The 12,903-nt window shown below is 56.0% G+C and overlaps 2 protein-coding genes across 2 annotated transcripts in view; one reads left to right on the forward strand and one right to left on the reverse strand.

Moving 5' to 3' along the window:
* Positions 1-1,683, forward strand: part of LOC102036153 (chloride channel protein ClC-Kb) — a gene marked incomplete at its 5' end in the record, with an annotated part of 3,626 nt that extends 1,943 nt beyond the window's left edge. The window contains 6 exon segments of the mRNA XM_031062972.1: positions 3-120; positions 202-335; positions 948-1,039; positions 1,118-1,201; positions 1,311-1,397; positions 1,525-1,683. Coding sequence (XP_030918832.1) covers positions 3-120; positions 202-335; positions 948-1,039; positions 1,118-1,201; positions 1,311-1,397; positions 1,525-1,563 — 554 coding nt within the window.
* Positions 1,684-3,210: 1,527 nt separating this feature from the next.
* The window catches only part of EPHA2 (EPH receptor A2), a 10,339-nt gene continuing 646 nt past the window's right edge, over positions 3,211-12,903 (reverse strand). The window contains exons 2-17 of the mRNA XM_031062973.1: positions 12,333-12,414; positions 11,155-11,818; positions 9,958-10,113; positions 9,530-9,862; positions 9,292-9,416; positions 8,718-8,877; positions 8,478-8,577; positions 8,320-8,375; positions 8,116-8,241; positions 7,851-8,033; positions 7,214-7,275; positions 6,913-7,122; positions 6,511-6,660; positions 6,095-6,288; positions 4,846-5,001; positions 3,211-3,849 (exon numbers count right to left, since the gene is read on the reverse strand). Coding sequence (XP_030918833.1) covers positions 3,744-3,849; positions 4,846-5,001; positions 6,095-6,288; positions 6,511-6,660; positions 6,913-7,122; positions 7,214-7,275; positions 7,851-8,033; positions 8,116-8,241; positions 8,320-8,375; positions 8,478-8,577; positions 8,718-8,877; positions 9,292-9,416; positions 9,530-9,862; positions 9,958-10,113; positions 11,155-11,818; positions 12,333-12,414 — 2,863 coding nt within the window. The 3' untranslated portion in view covers positions 3,211-3,743. The remainder of the gene's footprint in view (positions 3,850-4,845; positions 5,002-6,094; positions 6,289-6,510; positions 6,661-6,912; positions 7,123-7,213; positions 7,276-7,850; positions 8,034-8,115; positions 8,242-8,319; positions 8,376-8,477; positions 8,578-8,717; positions 8,878-9,291; positions 9,417-9,529; positions 9,863-9,957; positions 10,114-11,154; positions 11,819-12,332; positions 12,415-12,903) is intronic.

A 12,903-nucleotide genomic window follows, 5' to 3' on the forward strand; every position in this document is an offset into this window, starting at 1 on the left:
CGTGCTGGCCGTGCTGGTGGCCAATGCCATCAGCCAGAAGAACCAACCGTCCTTCTACGACGCCGGCATCATTGTCAAGAAGCTGCCCTACCTGCCCCCCATCCGCAGCCGGCACATCGCGTAAGCCTCCGCCCCAAACCCCATGTTTTGGGGACATTCTCCAGGAAACGATGGAAATTTGGGGGGTTTTGTGCTCACCAGCTCCTACCGAGTGGTGGTGGAGGAGTTCATGGAGCGCCGGGTGGTGGCCTTGGCCAAGGGGGACGGGTTCCAGGAGGTGCTGGTGGCCTTGGATGCCTCTGCTGATGCCGAGTACCCCGTGGTGGAGAGCACAGGTGGGATGTGGGACCTGGGGGGCCACTGTCACCATGGGAGGTGGCCAGCGAGTCCCTGGCCCTGTGGTGGCCCTTCTGTGTCTCCTCATGCTGTCTCCATGGTGTCCCCCCAGTGTCCACTTGATATTCCCCTGCCATCTCCATGCCTTGCCCACGCTGTCCCTATGGGGTGCCCCTGCAGTGTCCCTATACTGCTCTTATGGTGTCCTTTGTTATTCCCAGGCTGTCCTGTTCCCATTGGTGTCCACATCTTGTACCCTCAATATTGCCATGGTGCCACCTGAGTATTCCCATACTGTCCCCGTGGTGTCCCCATGCCATTCCCATACTGTCCCCATGGTGTCCCCATGCCATTCCCATACCGTCCCCATGGTGTCCCTGTACTGTGCCTATGCTGCCCCCATGCTATTCACTCAATATTCCCATTCTGTCTCCATGGTGTCCCTGTGGGGTGTTCCCTCGATATTCCCATACTGTCCCCATACCACCACCCTGCTGTCCCCATGGGATGTGCCCTTGGGTGTCCCCAGTACCTCCCTGTTATTCCCATACTGTTCCCTTGGTGTCCCCCTGCTACTCCCACACTGTCCCCATACTGTCCCCTCTCTCCAGGTTCCCCCACTCTGGTGGGCACCGTCAGCAGGTCCCAGCTGGTCACCTTCCTCCAGAGCCACAAGCACCCTCAGGCCCCCCAAGGGGAGAAGGTAAATGGGGTGGGGGCACCCTACCACACCCAAAAAGCTGCTTTTCCATCCCAAAATTAACATGTCACCTTCCTCAAGCTGGCCACCGTGGGGACACTTGGGGATGACTGCACCATCGAGCCCATCATGCTCCAGTTCTCTCCATGGACCTCCCTGCACCAGGTCTGGGGGCGTGAAACGTGTCCTGGGAGCCCCCCCAGGTCTGTGTCACACTGAGGGGACACAGCGAGGGTGGCTTTGTCCCCACGTGTCCCTGTTGTCCCTTTCCCAGGCCTATCACCTCTTCCAGCTGCTGAAGCTGCAGCGAGTCTTTGTCACCCGCTCTGGGGAGCTGGTGGGAGCCGTGAGCAGGGCAGAGGTGAAAAGGGGAAAAAGGGGGCAGGAAAGGGGGAAGGAAAGGGGGAAGGAAAGCGGGGAGAAGGGGGTGAAAGGAGCGGGGAAGGTGGGGGCAGAGCCCCTGTCCCACCCTCTCTGTCCCCTTCCAGCTGCGGAGAGCAATCGAGGACCTCGCCAACCCCAAGTGATGACATTTTGGGACCACAGGGGACCCTCCCCACCGATGTCCCCATGAAAAGAGGGGGAGTCCTGACTCCCCTGGCAGTGTGGGGGTCTGGGCTGGGGGCATCGGTTGTGCATTAAACCATCGACCCATCAGTGCTTCCTCCCCCTCTTCCTCCTCCTCCTCTTTCTCCAGCCCTGCTGGTTTCTTCTGGTGGGGGTCACCCCCTCCTAAACCCAAGAACAACATTTAAAACCACCCAAATCACCCCAAAACTGCCCAGGACGTGCACTGAAGTGCCCCAGTCTCTGTGACACCTCCTGTGCCCCCTGCTAAAGTTATCAGCACATAATTATCCTCATTTTAATTACTGCAATTAATCAGTGACCCCGAAATCCAGGGGAAATGGGGGCCCGAGTTCCCCCAGCTCTTCGGTGTCCCTGGACTGGGGCACAGCGGGTTTGGGCGGCGCATCGGGCGCTAACAAAGCCGTAATTAAGCCTGAGGGGTTAATTGGGCGCGGCGGGGCAGGTTGGGCAGGGCGGGCATGCCCGGGCCCGGCGCAGGATGGGTGAAGCGGGGTCAGCGCCAGGGAGACACCCCAAAAGTGGGGCAGGAGCTGGGCTGGGCTCCGGGCTGGGCGCTGGGAGCGGGGCTGGGCTGCGGCACTCACGGGAGGAGCGAGGGGAGCAGGGGAAGGGTCCGCAGCCCCCCGATCTCCCGGGGCGGGGTGGGTGGGTGGTCAGCGGGCAGCAGCACCCCCAGCCGTGCCCGTCACTCCAAAAGCCCCGCCGTCGACGCGCGGCCCCTCCCGGGCGCCGCCGGACTTTGAGCCGCGATCGAGGCCGGCGCCGGGGCTGAGCCCGACAGACTCGTGACACCCACGGGTCAAAGTGCCCCCAAACGGGGTGAAAATCCCCCAAACCCGCGGCTTTCGCAGCGCGATGTTGGTCCGCCCTCACCTCCCACCCGTCCCTTATTATGGTTTGGGGCAGAAAAAAATGTCAAACCCGTTTTTTTCCGGCGTTTTCCTACCCAGTCATTTGCAGGCTCCGGGCAGCCGGCGCGGCCGGGCTTTGGCTTCGGGGAGCGGCGGGGGATGAAAAGGCCAAATTCCTCCTGGGTTTTGCTGGGGAAAGGGGCCCCGGATGGGAAACACTCCCGGAGCTCTGTGAAACCCCTTAAAATCCCTGATAACCCCCGAAAAACTGTAAGCCCCTTTAAAAACCCTCTTTAACTTATTTAAACCCCCTTAAAAATCCTCTTTAACTCATTTAAACCCCCATTAAAACCCCTAAACCCTCTCACTTTTAAAACCCCTTTAACCCCCCCACCCAAATCCCTAAATAAATCCCTTAAAAAACATTAAGCCTCCCTAAAAAATAACTTAAAACCCCTTTAAAGCCCCCAACGTCCTTACAAACCCTGATAACTCCTTAAAAAACCTTAAAATGCCTAAAAACCCCCAAAACTTTAAACCTCCTTAACTCCCCCTTAATGCCCCCCAAAACCTTTAAAAACCCTTAAAACACCTTAGAAAAACCCTTTAAAACCCTTTTACAATCCTTTAAATGCCCTTAAAACCCATAAAATATAGGGGAAACCCCCTCTCTTTGTCCCCCAAATTCCCTCAATCACTGTGAACCAGTGGGAAAACACAATATTCTAGAAAACCAAAAAGCACAGATTTTTATTCAAAACCCCACAAAAATCCCCATAAATCTATGAAAAAATGGAGGGAAAAAAGCATCCGAGCTGGGTTTTTTTAATTTCCCCCTTTTTTCTCTCCCAAACCTGACACGACCTTTAATTCCTCGCAATAAATATACAAAAATAGAATAAATTAGGTTAAAAAATACAAGGCAACACTGGCAGATCAGCAATAAAGGGCAAAAAAACCACCCAAAAACCTGGTGGGAGAGGAATAAATAGGGAGAAAAAAAGCAAAAATAAATCAGTTTTGGGACTGAGCCCTTTTTTTCTTGAAATGTGGGGGAAAAATAAGAAGAAAAATCCCTCCCCCAGTTCCAAACAAGCTTGAAATTCCATTTTTTTAGGGGGGAGGGAAGGGGCAGCACCCGTTTCATCCCCAGGTGTGGGGACAATACCAATAACACTATAAAAAAACCCTTAATAATTACAGAAATAATAAATAAACCCCTCGGGGAGGAGGGGGGGTTGCCGTGGAGTTCTGGGGGTGTGGGGTCAGCCCGGGGCCCCCCCAGCCCCTGCCTGCTCCTGCAGCCCCAGCAGGCTGTAGGCGATGCGCTTCTGGTGGCCCGGCAGCCGCACCCCGATCCGCTTGATGTCCCTGGGAAAGGGAACACGGGGTCAGGAATGGAGTCAGGAACGGGGGAATGGGGCTGGAAGGGCTGGAGCCACCACGGCCACAGCCCGGGCTTGGGGGTGGACACAGATGGATGGACATAGCTAACCCCAAGGGATGGACGGACATGGCTCAACCGAAGGGGTGGACAGATGGACATGGCTTATTCTGGGGGATGGATGGATGGATGGATGGATGGATGGATGGATGGATGGATGGATGGATGGATCGATGGATGGATCGATGGACATGGCTTATTCTGGGGGATGGATGGATGGATGGATGGACATGGCTTATTCTGGGGGATGGATGGATGGATGGATGGATGGATATAGCTAACCCCAAGGGATGGATGGATGGACATGGCTCATCCCAAGAGATGGATGGATGGATGGACACGGCTCATCCTGGGGGATGGATGATGGATGGACATGGCTCATCCTGCGGGATGGACATGGCTCATCCTGAGGGATGGACAGACTGACATGGCTCATTCCAAGGGATGGATGGATGGATGGACATGGCTTATCCCAGGGGATGGAGGGTTGGAGGAATGGCTTATCCTGGGGGATGGATGGATGGATGGATGGATGGATGGATGGATGGATGGATGGATGGATGGATGGATGGATGGACGGATGTGGCCCATCCCGGGGGATGGATGGATGGACATGACTCATCCCGAGGGATGGACAGACTGACATGGCTCATCCTAAGGAATGGATGGACACAGCTCATCTCAAGGGACAGATGGACAGATACAGCTCATCCCGGCCTCTCCAGCCAAGGAACATCTAATTTTATCCCGTCCCTCAGGCCACCAAGGCCACGAGAATGGTTTCCGTTCCCAGCACATCCCTGTCCCTTGGGAGTTGGAGGGGAGGGGATGGGGACAGCGTGGGGACACATCCTAGGGACAGCAGGGGAGTGGTGTGGGGACAGCCTGGGAGGTCAGGGGACAGCATGGGGACAGGGACTCACTCGCTGGTCATCTGCAGGACCTTCTCGATGGTGCTGTAGCCCGAGGCCATGAAGGTCTCGGTGTACTGGGGCATGCGGATGGACTCCAGCCACTCCGGGACCGAGCGGAACGGGACGCCCTCGGAGCCGCTGGTGCTGGGCAGCCGGATGGACACCCTGCGGGAAAATGAAGCAAAAATAGAAAAATGCAAAAACAAGTGACGCAGAAATGCAAGGCTGGAAAAGCGATGTGAAAACAGAAGGGCGTGCAAGTGATGCAGAAAGGAAACGATGCAAAAAATGATGCAGGAATGGAGGGGTGTAAAGAAACAATGTGGAAATGGGAAGGTTGAAAAAACAATGTGAAAATGGGAAGGTGCAAAGGTGCAAAAAAAGTGAAAATGGGAAGGTGCAAAAAACGATGCAGAAAGGCGAGGACACTAAAATATTGCAGAAATTAAACAATGCAAAAAATGATGCAGGAACAGAAAGGTGCAAAAATGGTGCAGGAATGAAAGGGTCGCAAACAGAGATGTGAAAGTGGAAGGATGGAAAAATAACACGAGTTGAAAAGATGCAAAAAATAATACGAAAATGGAAAGATGAGAAATTCTGTGGAAATGGAAAAAGGAAAAAATAATAATGCAGAAAACTGGAAGGATGCAAAAATAGTGCAGAAATTAAATGGTGCAAAAAGTGATGTGAAAGTGGAAGGTTAAAACAATGATGCAGAAATGGAAGGATGTGAAAAATGATATGAAAATGGAAAAACAATGCAGAAATGGGAAGATGCCAAAAAATAAATGCAAAAATGAGATGATGAAATTGTGATGCAGAAAATGAGATGCTGCAAAAAGTGGAAATGTGAAAATGGGGAAATACCAAAAAATTATGTAGAAATGGAGAAGCCAGAAGCAACAAAGGAGTGCAGAGATGCAAAACCCAACCCAAAACAGCACCATGACAGTGCAAAAAATGATGCACAAAAGGCGAAGATAAAAACAAAATGATGCAAAACATGACAGAAGACACAAAGATGTGCAAGACTCAGAGAATGCCACACTGGTTTGGTTGGAAGGGACCTTAAAGCCCACCCTCTTCCACACCTGCCATGGGCAGGGACAGTTTCCATTATCCCAGGAGTCTCCAAGCCCTGTCCAGCCTGGCCTTGGGCACTGCCAGGGATCCAGGGGCAGCCACAGCTGCTCTGGGCAACTGCTCCCCTCCCTCTTCTCGCCCCCCACCCTATCCTGGTGCTCCCTGCACTCACCGAGGGTCAAAATCTGCCAGTGCCTTGAGGGACTCGGGGGCGCGGATGAGTTTGTCGAGGATGCTGACGATGTCGGGGAATTTGGGGCGCCGGCAGCGCTCCTGCTGCCAGCACTGCATCATCAGCTGGTAGATGGCCGAGGGACAGTCCAGTGGCGCCGGGAGGCGGAAGCCCTCGTTGATGGCCTTCATCACCTATGAGGAGGAGGATGAGGGTCAGGGATGGTCCCCCCAGAAAAGGTGTTCATTCACAGAATCCCAGAATGGTTTGGGTTGGAAGGACTTTAAAGCTCATCTCATTGCAGCCCATGCCCTGGGCAGGGACACCTTCCACCGTCCCAGGCCCATCCCAGCCTTGTCCCACCTGGCCTTGAATGTCTCCCAAAGCACTGGTGGTGGTGGAGGGTGGGCTCTCACCTCGTGGTTGGAGAGCTCCCAGTAGGGCCGCTCGCCGTAGGACATCACCTCCCACATGACGATGCCGTAGCTCCAGACGTCGCTGGCAGAGGTGAATTTGCGGTAGGAGATGGCTTCGGGTGCTGTCCAACGGATCGGGATCTTCCCACCCTGCAGCGACATTGGGGTCAGCCCTGCACCCCCAAAAACCACCTCACCTTGTTCAAACACCCCAACATGGCCACCATGGTGGACAATCCCCCACCTTGTTCAACCACGCCAACATGGCCACCATGATGGACAATCACCCATGTTGGACAACCATCCCAACACAACCACCCACCCCCTCACCTTGGCCAGCCACCCTTCCATGGCCAGCCAGCCCACCCTTCCTGGCCACCATCCTGCCACAGTGACACTCACGCTAGTGGTGTAGGTGGCTTCAGGGTCATCCTCCAGCACCCTCGAGAGCCCGAAATCAGACACTTTGCACACCAGGTTGCTGTTCACCAGGATGTTCCTGGCAGCCAGGTCTCGATGGACGTAATTCATGTTGGCCAAGTACTTCATGCCAGCAGCGATGCCTCTCAACATCCCCACCAGTTGGATTATGCCAAATTCACCTTCTTTTTCCTGGGAAAAGGGGAGAATCCAGCCTGGAATCCACCTGTTGTCCCACCTCCTTTGGTGGGTGTTGGAGGTTCCACCACCCCGTGTCACCTACCCTCAAGAATTTATCCAGCGCCCCGTTCTCCATGTACTCCGTGATGATCATGAAGGGCTTGTCTGTACAAAAGAAAGACCCCAAAATAGGTCAAAACACCAAAAAATATCCCTCCAAGCCTCCCAAAAAGTCACCACCCTAAAATCTCTAAACGTCCCACAAGCCCTCCCAAAATCCTTAAACACTCAAATGCCCAGTGCCCCTCAAAAAAACCTAACCCCCCCAAAAAAACCCCAACCCCTCAAAAATTACAAAAAAACCCAACAACCCCCAAAACCCCAAACCCTACCAGTTCCCCCCAAAAACTCCAGACCCCCAACTCCCCAAAAATCCACCTCCATTAAACATTCCCAAAACAACAATAAAGTTTCAACCCCCTTACAGACCCCAATAAACCCCAAAATAACTCCCCCAACTCCTCCAAAAATCTCTTAAGCTCCCCATAAAACCTTCCAAATAAACCTGAATTCCCTCCCCAGAAAAATCCCCAACCTCATCCCCCAAAACGACCCAAGTCCCCCAAAATCCCCTTTGCACCATTGCTCCAAACACCTTATTTTTATATCTCTTTTTTGGTGTGTTTTGCTGGGAAATCGGGGTGGTTTTTTTGTAGGGACAGGACATAGAGGACACTCACACTTGGAGACAACGCCCTCGAGGCGGATGATGTTGTGGTGGCAGAACTGTCCCATGATGGTGGCCTCGCTCAGGAAGTCCACGCGCTGCTTCTCTGTGTACCCCACCTTCAACGTCTTGATGGCCACTGGCACCTCCTTCCTGCCGCGCTTCAGGGTGCCCTTGTACACCTCCCCAAATTCACCTGCTCCAAAAGACATGGGCACCCTTAGCCCCCCTGTCCCACCCTGATTTCAGGGTGTCTCAGGGGGGACAAAGCCACGCACCAGCACCGATGACCTTCTGGCGGGTGATGAAGGATGGAGGGATCTCGGTGGTGAACTTGAGCATGGCTTGGTTGGGGTCTTCGTAAGTGTGGGGGTCAACGTAGGTCTTGAGGGGCTTCAGCTGGTCTGGAGGTGTCAAGGAGAGGGTCAGCACCCCTGTCACCCCCTCCCCATCCCTGTTGTCTCCACTGTCCCATGGCTCACCTGACTTGGAGAAGTAAACATCCTCGGCAGACTGGCGTGGCCGTGACTTCCTCTTCCTGTGGAAAAGCAGCATTTTGTCCCAAAAGATCATCCCTCCCCCATATTGGTGGTGGGACAACAACATTTTGGGGTTTTTGGGGGGGGGTTTGTCCCCTTACCGCCGGAGGATGTAGAGGAGAGTGCCCAAGAGGAAGACAACGAAGGCGACGCCAGCGATGCTGCCAGCAATGACGGTGGCTGATGCCATGGCCTCAGAACCTGTGGGGACCATTCGGGTGAGCCCTGCACCCCCTGGAGCCCCCACCCCACTCCTGACACCTCCTGGAGCCCCCACCCCACTCCTGACACCCCCTGGAGCCCCCACCCCGCACTCCTGACACCGCCCAGCTCCTCCTCACCCTCAGGCAGGGTCTCGAACTCGTGCTGGGGGCTGAAGGCCCCGTGGCCATCGGCGGTGAGAGCCTGGACCCGAACCACGTAGGCGGTGCCTGGGGACAGCTTGGGCAGGGTGACAGAGGTGCCCTCGCAGCGCAGCACTGAGTAGCTGTTCTCATCCACCTGGGGACACGGCAGGGTGACATTAGGGTGACACGCAGGGAGGGGTGGCACGGGTGTGGCAAAGATGAGGTGATGTGGGGGACGTGACATGGATGGGGCAGGCATGGAGGTGACATGGATAGAGGGATGAACATGGGAGGGACACAGATGGATGCAAGGATAGAGGTGACGTGGATGGGGAGGTGACATGGATGGAGGGATGACATGGATGGAGCAGGGATGGAGGTGACAGGGATGAGGACAAGGATGGAGGTGGCGTGGATGGGGGACTGATGTGGCTCAGGGCAAGGATGGAGGGATGATGTGGATGGAGATGTGGATGGAGATTGCATCGACAGAGCTGACACAGCTAGGGGCAAGGATGAAGGTGACATAGATGGAGGTGACACAGATGGACGTGTCAGGCTGTGTCACCTTCTTGCTGTAGGTGACCTCGTACTTCCAGACCCGACTCTGCTGCCGCAGTGGCACCGTCCAGGACAGGACCAGGCTGGTGGCTGTCCGTCCATCCAGGCTCACTGATGTCACCCGGGGGGGCTCTGCCGTGGGGACACAAAGGGATGTCACTGAGGTGTTCCCATGGGGGACAGGGACACCACAGATGTGTCCCCACCATGGAGAGAAGGTGTGGGAGCTGCTGGTGTCCCCTCACCCGTCTGGTTGACGCTGATGGTGGCGCTGGCCACGCTGCGCTGGTGGCTGGAGGGGGACACCCCGTTGCGGGCCTCCACAGTGAAGGTGTAGTTGACGTGCGGCTCCAGGTCGGTGACAGTGACCTCCGTCCCCGTGAGCCCCTGGGGGGGCTGTGAGAACCGGACCCCCCCATCGCAGGGCCGGCACTCGCCGCTCTCGGGCCAGCACTGCTCGCAGGTGATGCTGTAGGTGACGTCCTCGCGGCCACCAGGGTCAGCGGGGGGAGCCCAGCGCAGCTGCACCGCGGCCCCCAACCCCAGGGCTGCGACAGCCGGCGGGGGCGAGGGGGGCCCTGCGGGGGACACAGGGCAGGGTCAGGGGACAGGGCGGCTCCATGTCACCTCAGTGAGGTGACACCACAGTGTTCCCCCTCTGGAGGTGACTTACGGGTGCACGGAAGCTCCGGGGGATCCTCAGGGGCCCGGAAAAATCCGTCCTCGCACGGGCAGGCGGCGGCAGCGGCTGGGGCGGGCAGGGTGTGGGGGGGACAGGGCTGGCAGCCCCCTGAGGACACTGCGGCCTTGAAGGTGCCAGGGGGACAAGCTGGGGGACACACACAAAATGACACTGGTGAGATTCCCAAATCCTGCTCCCCATCCATGGGATCAGCATCTGGCAGGTGGGGGGGAAGCACCCCCCAAGCACCCAGAAAAGTGTTATGAGGAGTTTGCCTCATTTTGCAGCTTCTTTATTATTGGGGAGCCCCCCCAACACCACCCCCCCTCCTGGTTGAGCCCTGCTGCACTCACTGCATTAGTGATGCTGCAGGGGAATGATCGAGGATGGGGAATTTTGGGTCCAACATCTCATTTCTCCAGCTCAAATGGAGAATTTTAGGGTATTTAATCTTGTTTTGCACCTGCTACTTTATTTATTTTTTTGCTGCTTTGTATTGCTACTTTAAAGTAGCAATTTAACAATGCTTTGTATTGCTACTATATTTTATTATTACAACTGGGATCCCCCCAGCCCACCCTTCACTGGTCTGAGCTCTCACTACAGTGGTGATGCTGAAAGAGGAGGATCCAGGGCTGGGGATTTTGGAGACAAAACCTCATTTCTCCAACTCTGAATTGGGAATTTTTCAGGCATTTCACCTCATTTTTGCAGTCACTCCCCCACCTGTTGCTTTAGTTTTTTAAGATTTTCTAAGCCTTCTAATGTTAACATTCTTGTAGCAAACTTTCTCACACAATTTCTGTAAATAACTCATTGTTTTGCATTCCTTTATGAAAAAAGAGAAAGTTGATAGCCTGTTAGTCTGTCCAGTGTCATTGGAGAGGTGGCACTGTCACTCTCCAATCCACTGTCACTCTTAGAAAACTATAAATGTTAGAGTCAGAAAATAAACTTCTCTTTTCTCTTCACCTTGAGAACAGCAGTGTGCACTTGTGTTCTTTTGTGTCCTATAGCGACATCCCACCCCTCTCTCAGCTAAGCCCTTCCACAATCCACTCAAGGCTGAGGACCCAGGATTGGGAATTTTGGGGCCAAACCCCCACTCCTGTTCCCTCCCACCCCGCCCCAGGCACGTACCAAGCTGGCCCATCCTCAGACACCCCCTCAGCTTAGCCCAGTCCATACCTTGGCAGGTGTCTCCCAGGCTCTGGAAGCCGGCCCGGCACAGGCACTCCCCGATGGGCACGAGCCACTCGCCGTCGGCGTTGCAGTGCAGGGCCGGCGCCTGCTCGGCCACGGCCTCGGCCACGCACGAGCCCCGCACCTCGGCCAAGGTCTGCGAGTCGGCGCCGGCCACGGTCTCCGGGAAGCGCGCCATGCCCCGCACCACGGCCGGGCACCGCTTGTAGTACACGCGCACGGAGAGCAGCGCCACGCAGGCGCCCAGGTCCTGGAAGGCCAGGTAGAAACCCTTCCTGTGGAGCGGCCCCACTGAGCGCACCTCCACGTTGAGCTTCACGTTGCGGGCGGCGAAATCCTCCTGCACGGTGATCTCGTCCGGAGCGATGGTGTCGATCTTCCTGAACTGCCGCTTCTGGAAGTTGGTGCCGTAATCCACGTCGGACTCGGCGTAGTAGAGGTTGAAGGTCTCCTTGCAGGAGCCGCCGCCGGCCGTGGGGAAGCTGTTGCAGTCACGCACGGTGAACTGCAGCTCGATGAAGATGCGCTGGGCCACGCCGCGGTAGATCCAGTTGGTGCGGAGCCAGTTCTCCTGCTCGCCCTCCAGGACGTTGCACACAGAGTACATGTAGATCAGGGAGTCGTTCAGGACGTTCTGCAGCTGGTCCCACTGTCCCAGAGACAGAAATGGGGCTATGGAGGGGAACTGAGGCACAGTCCCCAGGGATGGGTTTGTCTCATCTCATTCCCCCTTTCCCCATCCCCATGGAGGTCCCCAGACACATCCCAGAGGTCTCCAACCCCATGGGTGTCCTCACATCCATCCCCATGGGTGTTCCTGGTCCCATGGAGGGCAGCAGCCCAATTCTAGTGGAGGTCTCCAACCCTATGGGTGTCCCTGTGACCATGGAGATCCTCATGACTGAGGGATGTTCCCATGGAGGTCTCTCTCTACAGATGCTCCTGTCCCCATTCCCATGAATGCCCCCAGGCCCATCCCCGTGGATGTCTCTATTCCCATGGAGGTCCCCATTCACCATTCCCATGGATGCCCTCTTCCCCATTCCTGTGAAGGTCCCCAGAGATGTCCTTGTCCCATCCCCGTGGAGCTCCCCCATGGCTGTCCCCATTTCCCACCCCACTGCTGGCCAGCGGGGCCGGACGCCGGATCCATGGGTGCTCACCCCTTTTCCATAGGGATGGGTGAGCCAGCCCAGCTCCCCATGTGCCTTGGCGAAGTCCAGCAGCACCACTGTGGGAGAGGAGAGAGGACAGGGACGTCAGCAGATGCCACCAGGACCTGCAGGTGCCACCAATACACCCCTCTGGCCCTTGGATGTCCATCACCCAGGACCCATGGACAACCCCATGGAAGTCCCCAGGATGTGCAAACACTCCTGGGATCCACAGATGTCCCCAAAATTCATGGATGTCCTGGGCACCCACAGATATCTGTGCGACCTGTGATGCCATCAGGACCCACAGACATCCCACCAGGATCCCTGGATGTCCTGGGCACTCACAGACATCCCTGGAACCCACAGATCACAGGAGGTTCCATGGATGTCCTCAAGACCCCTGGATACCCCCAGGACCCACAGATCCACCCCATTTCCACAGACGTCCCCAAGAGCCACAGATGTCCCCAGGACCTCCAAACAGTCCCAGGCCCCACAGGTGTCCCCTGGACCCACGGATCCCCCGTTCCCGGCAGATTCCGCTGGAAGAAGCCCCCCGGGGCCGCCCCCAGAGGCG

This window comes from Geospiza fortis, unplaced genomic scaffold, assembly GCF_000277835.1.
Source record: "Geospiza fortis unplaced genomic scaffold, GeoFor_1.0 scaffold4, whole genome shotgun sequence".
Classification (NCBI taxonomy): domain Eukaryota; kingdom Metazoa; phylum Chordata; class Aves; order Passeriformes; family Thraupidae; genus Geospiza; species Geospiza fortis.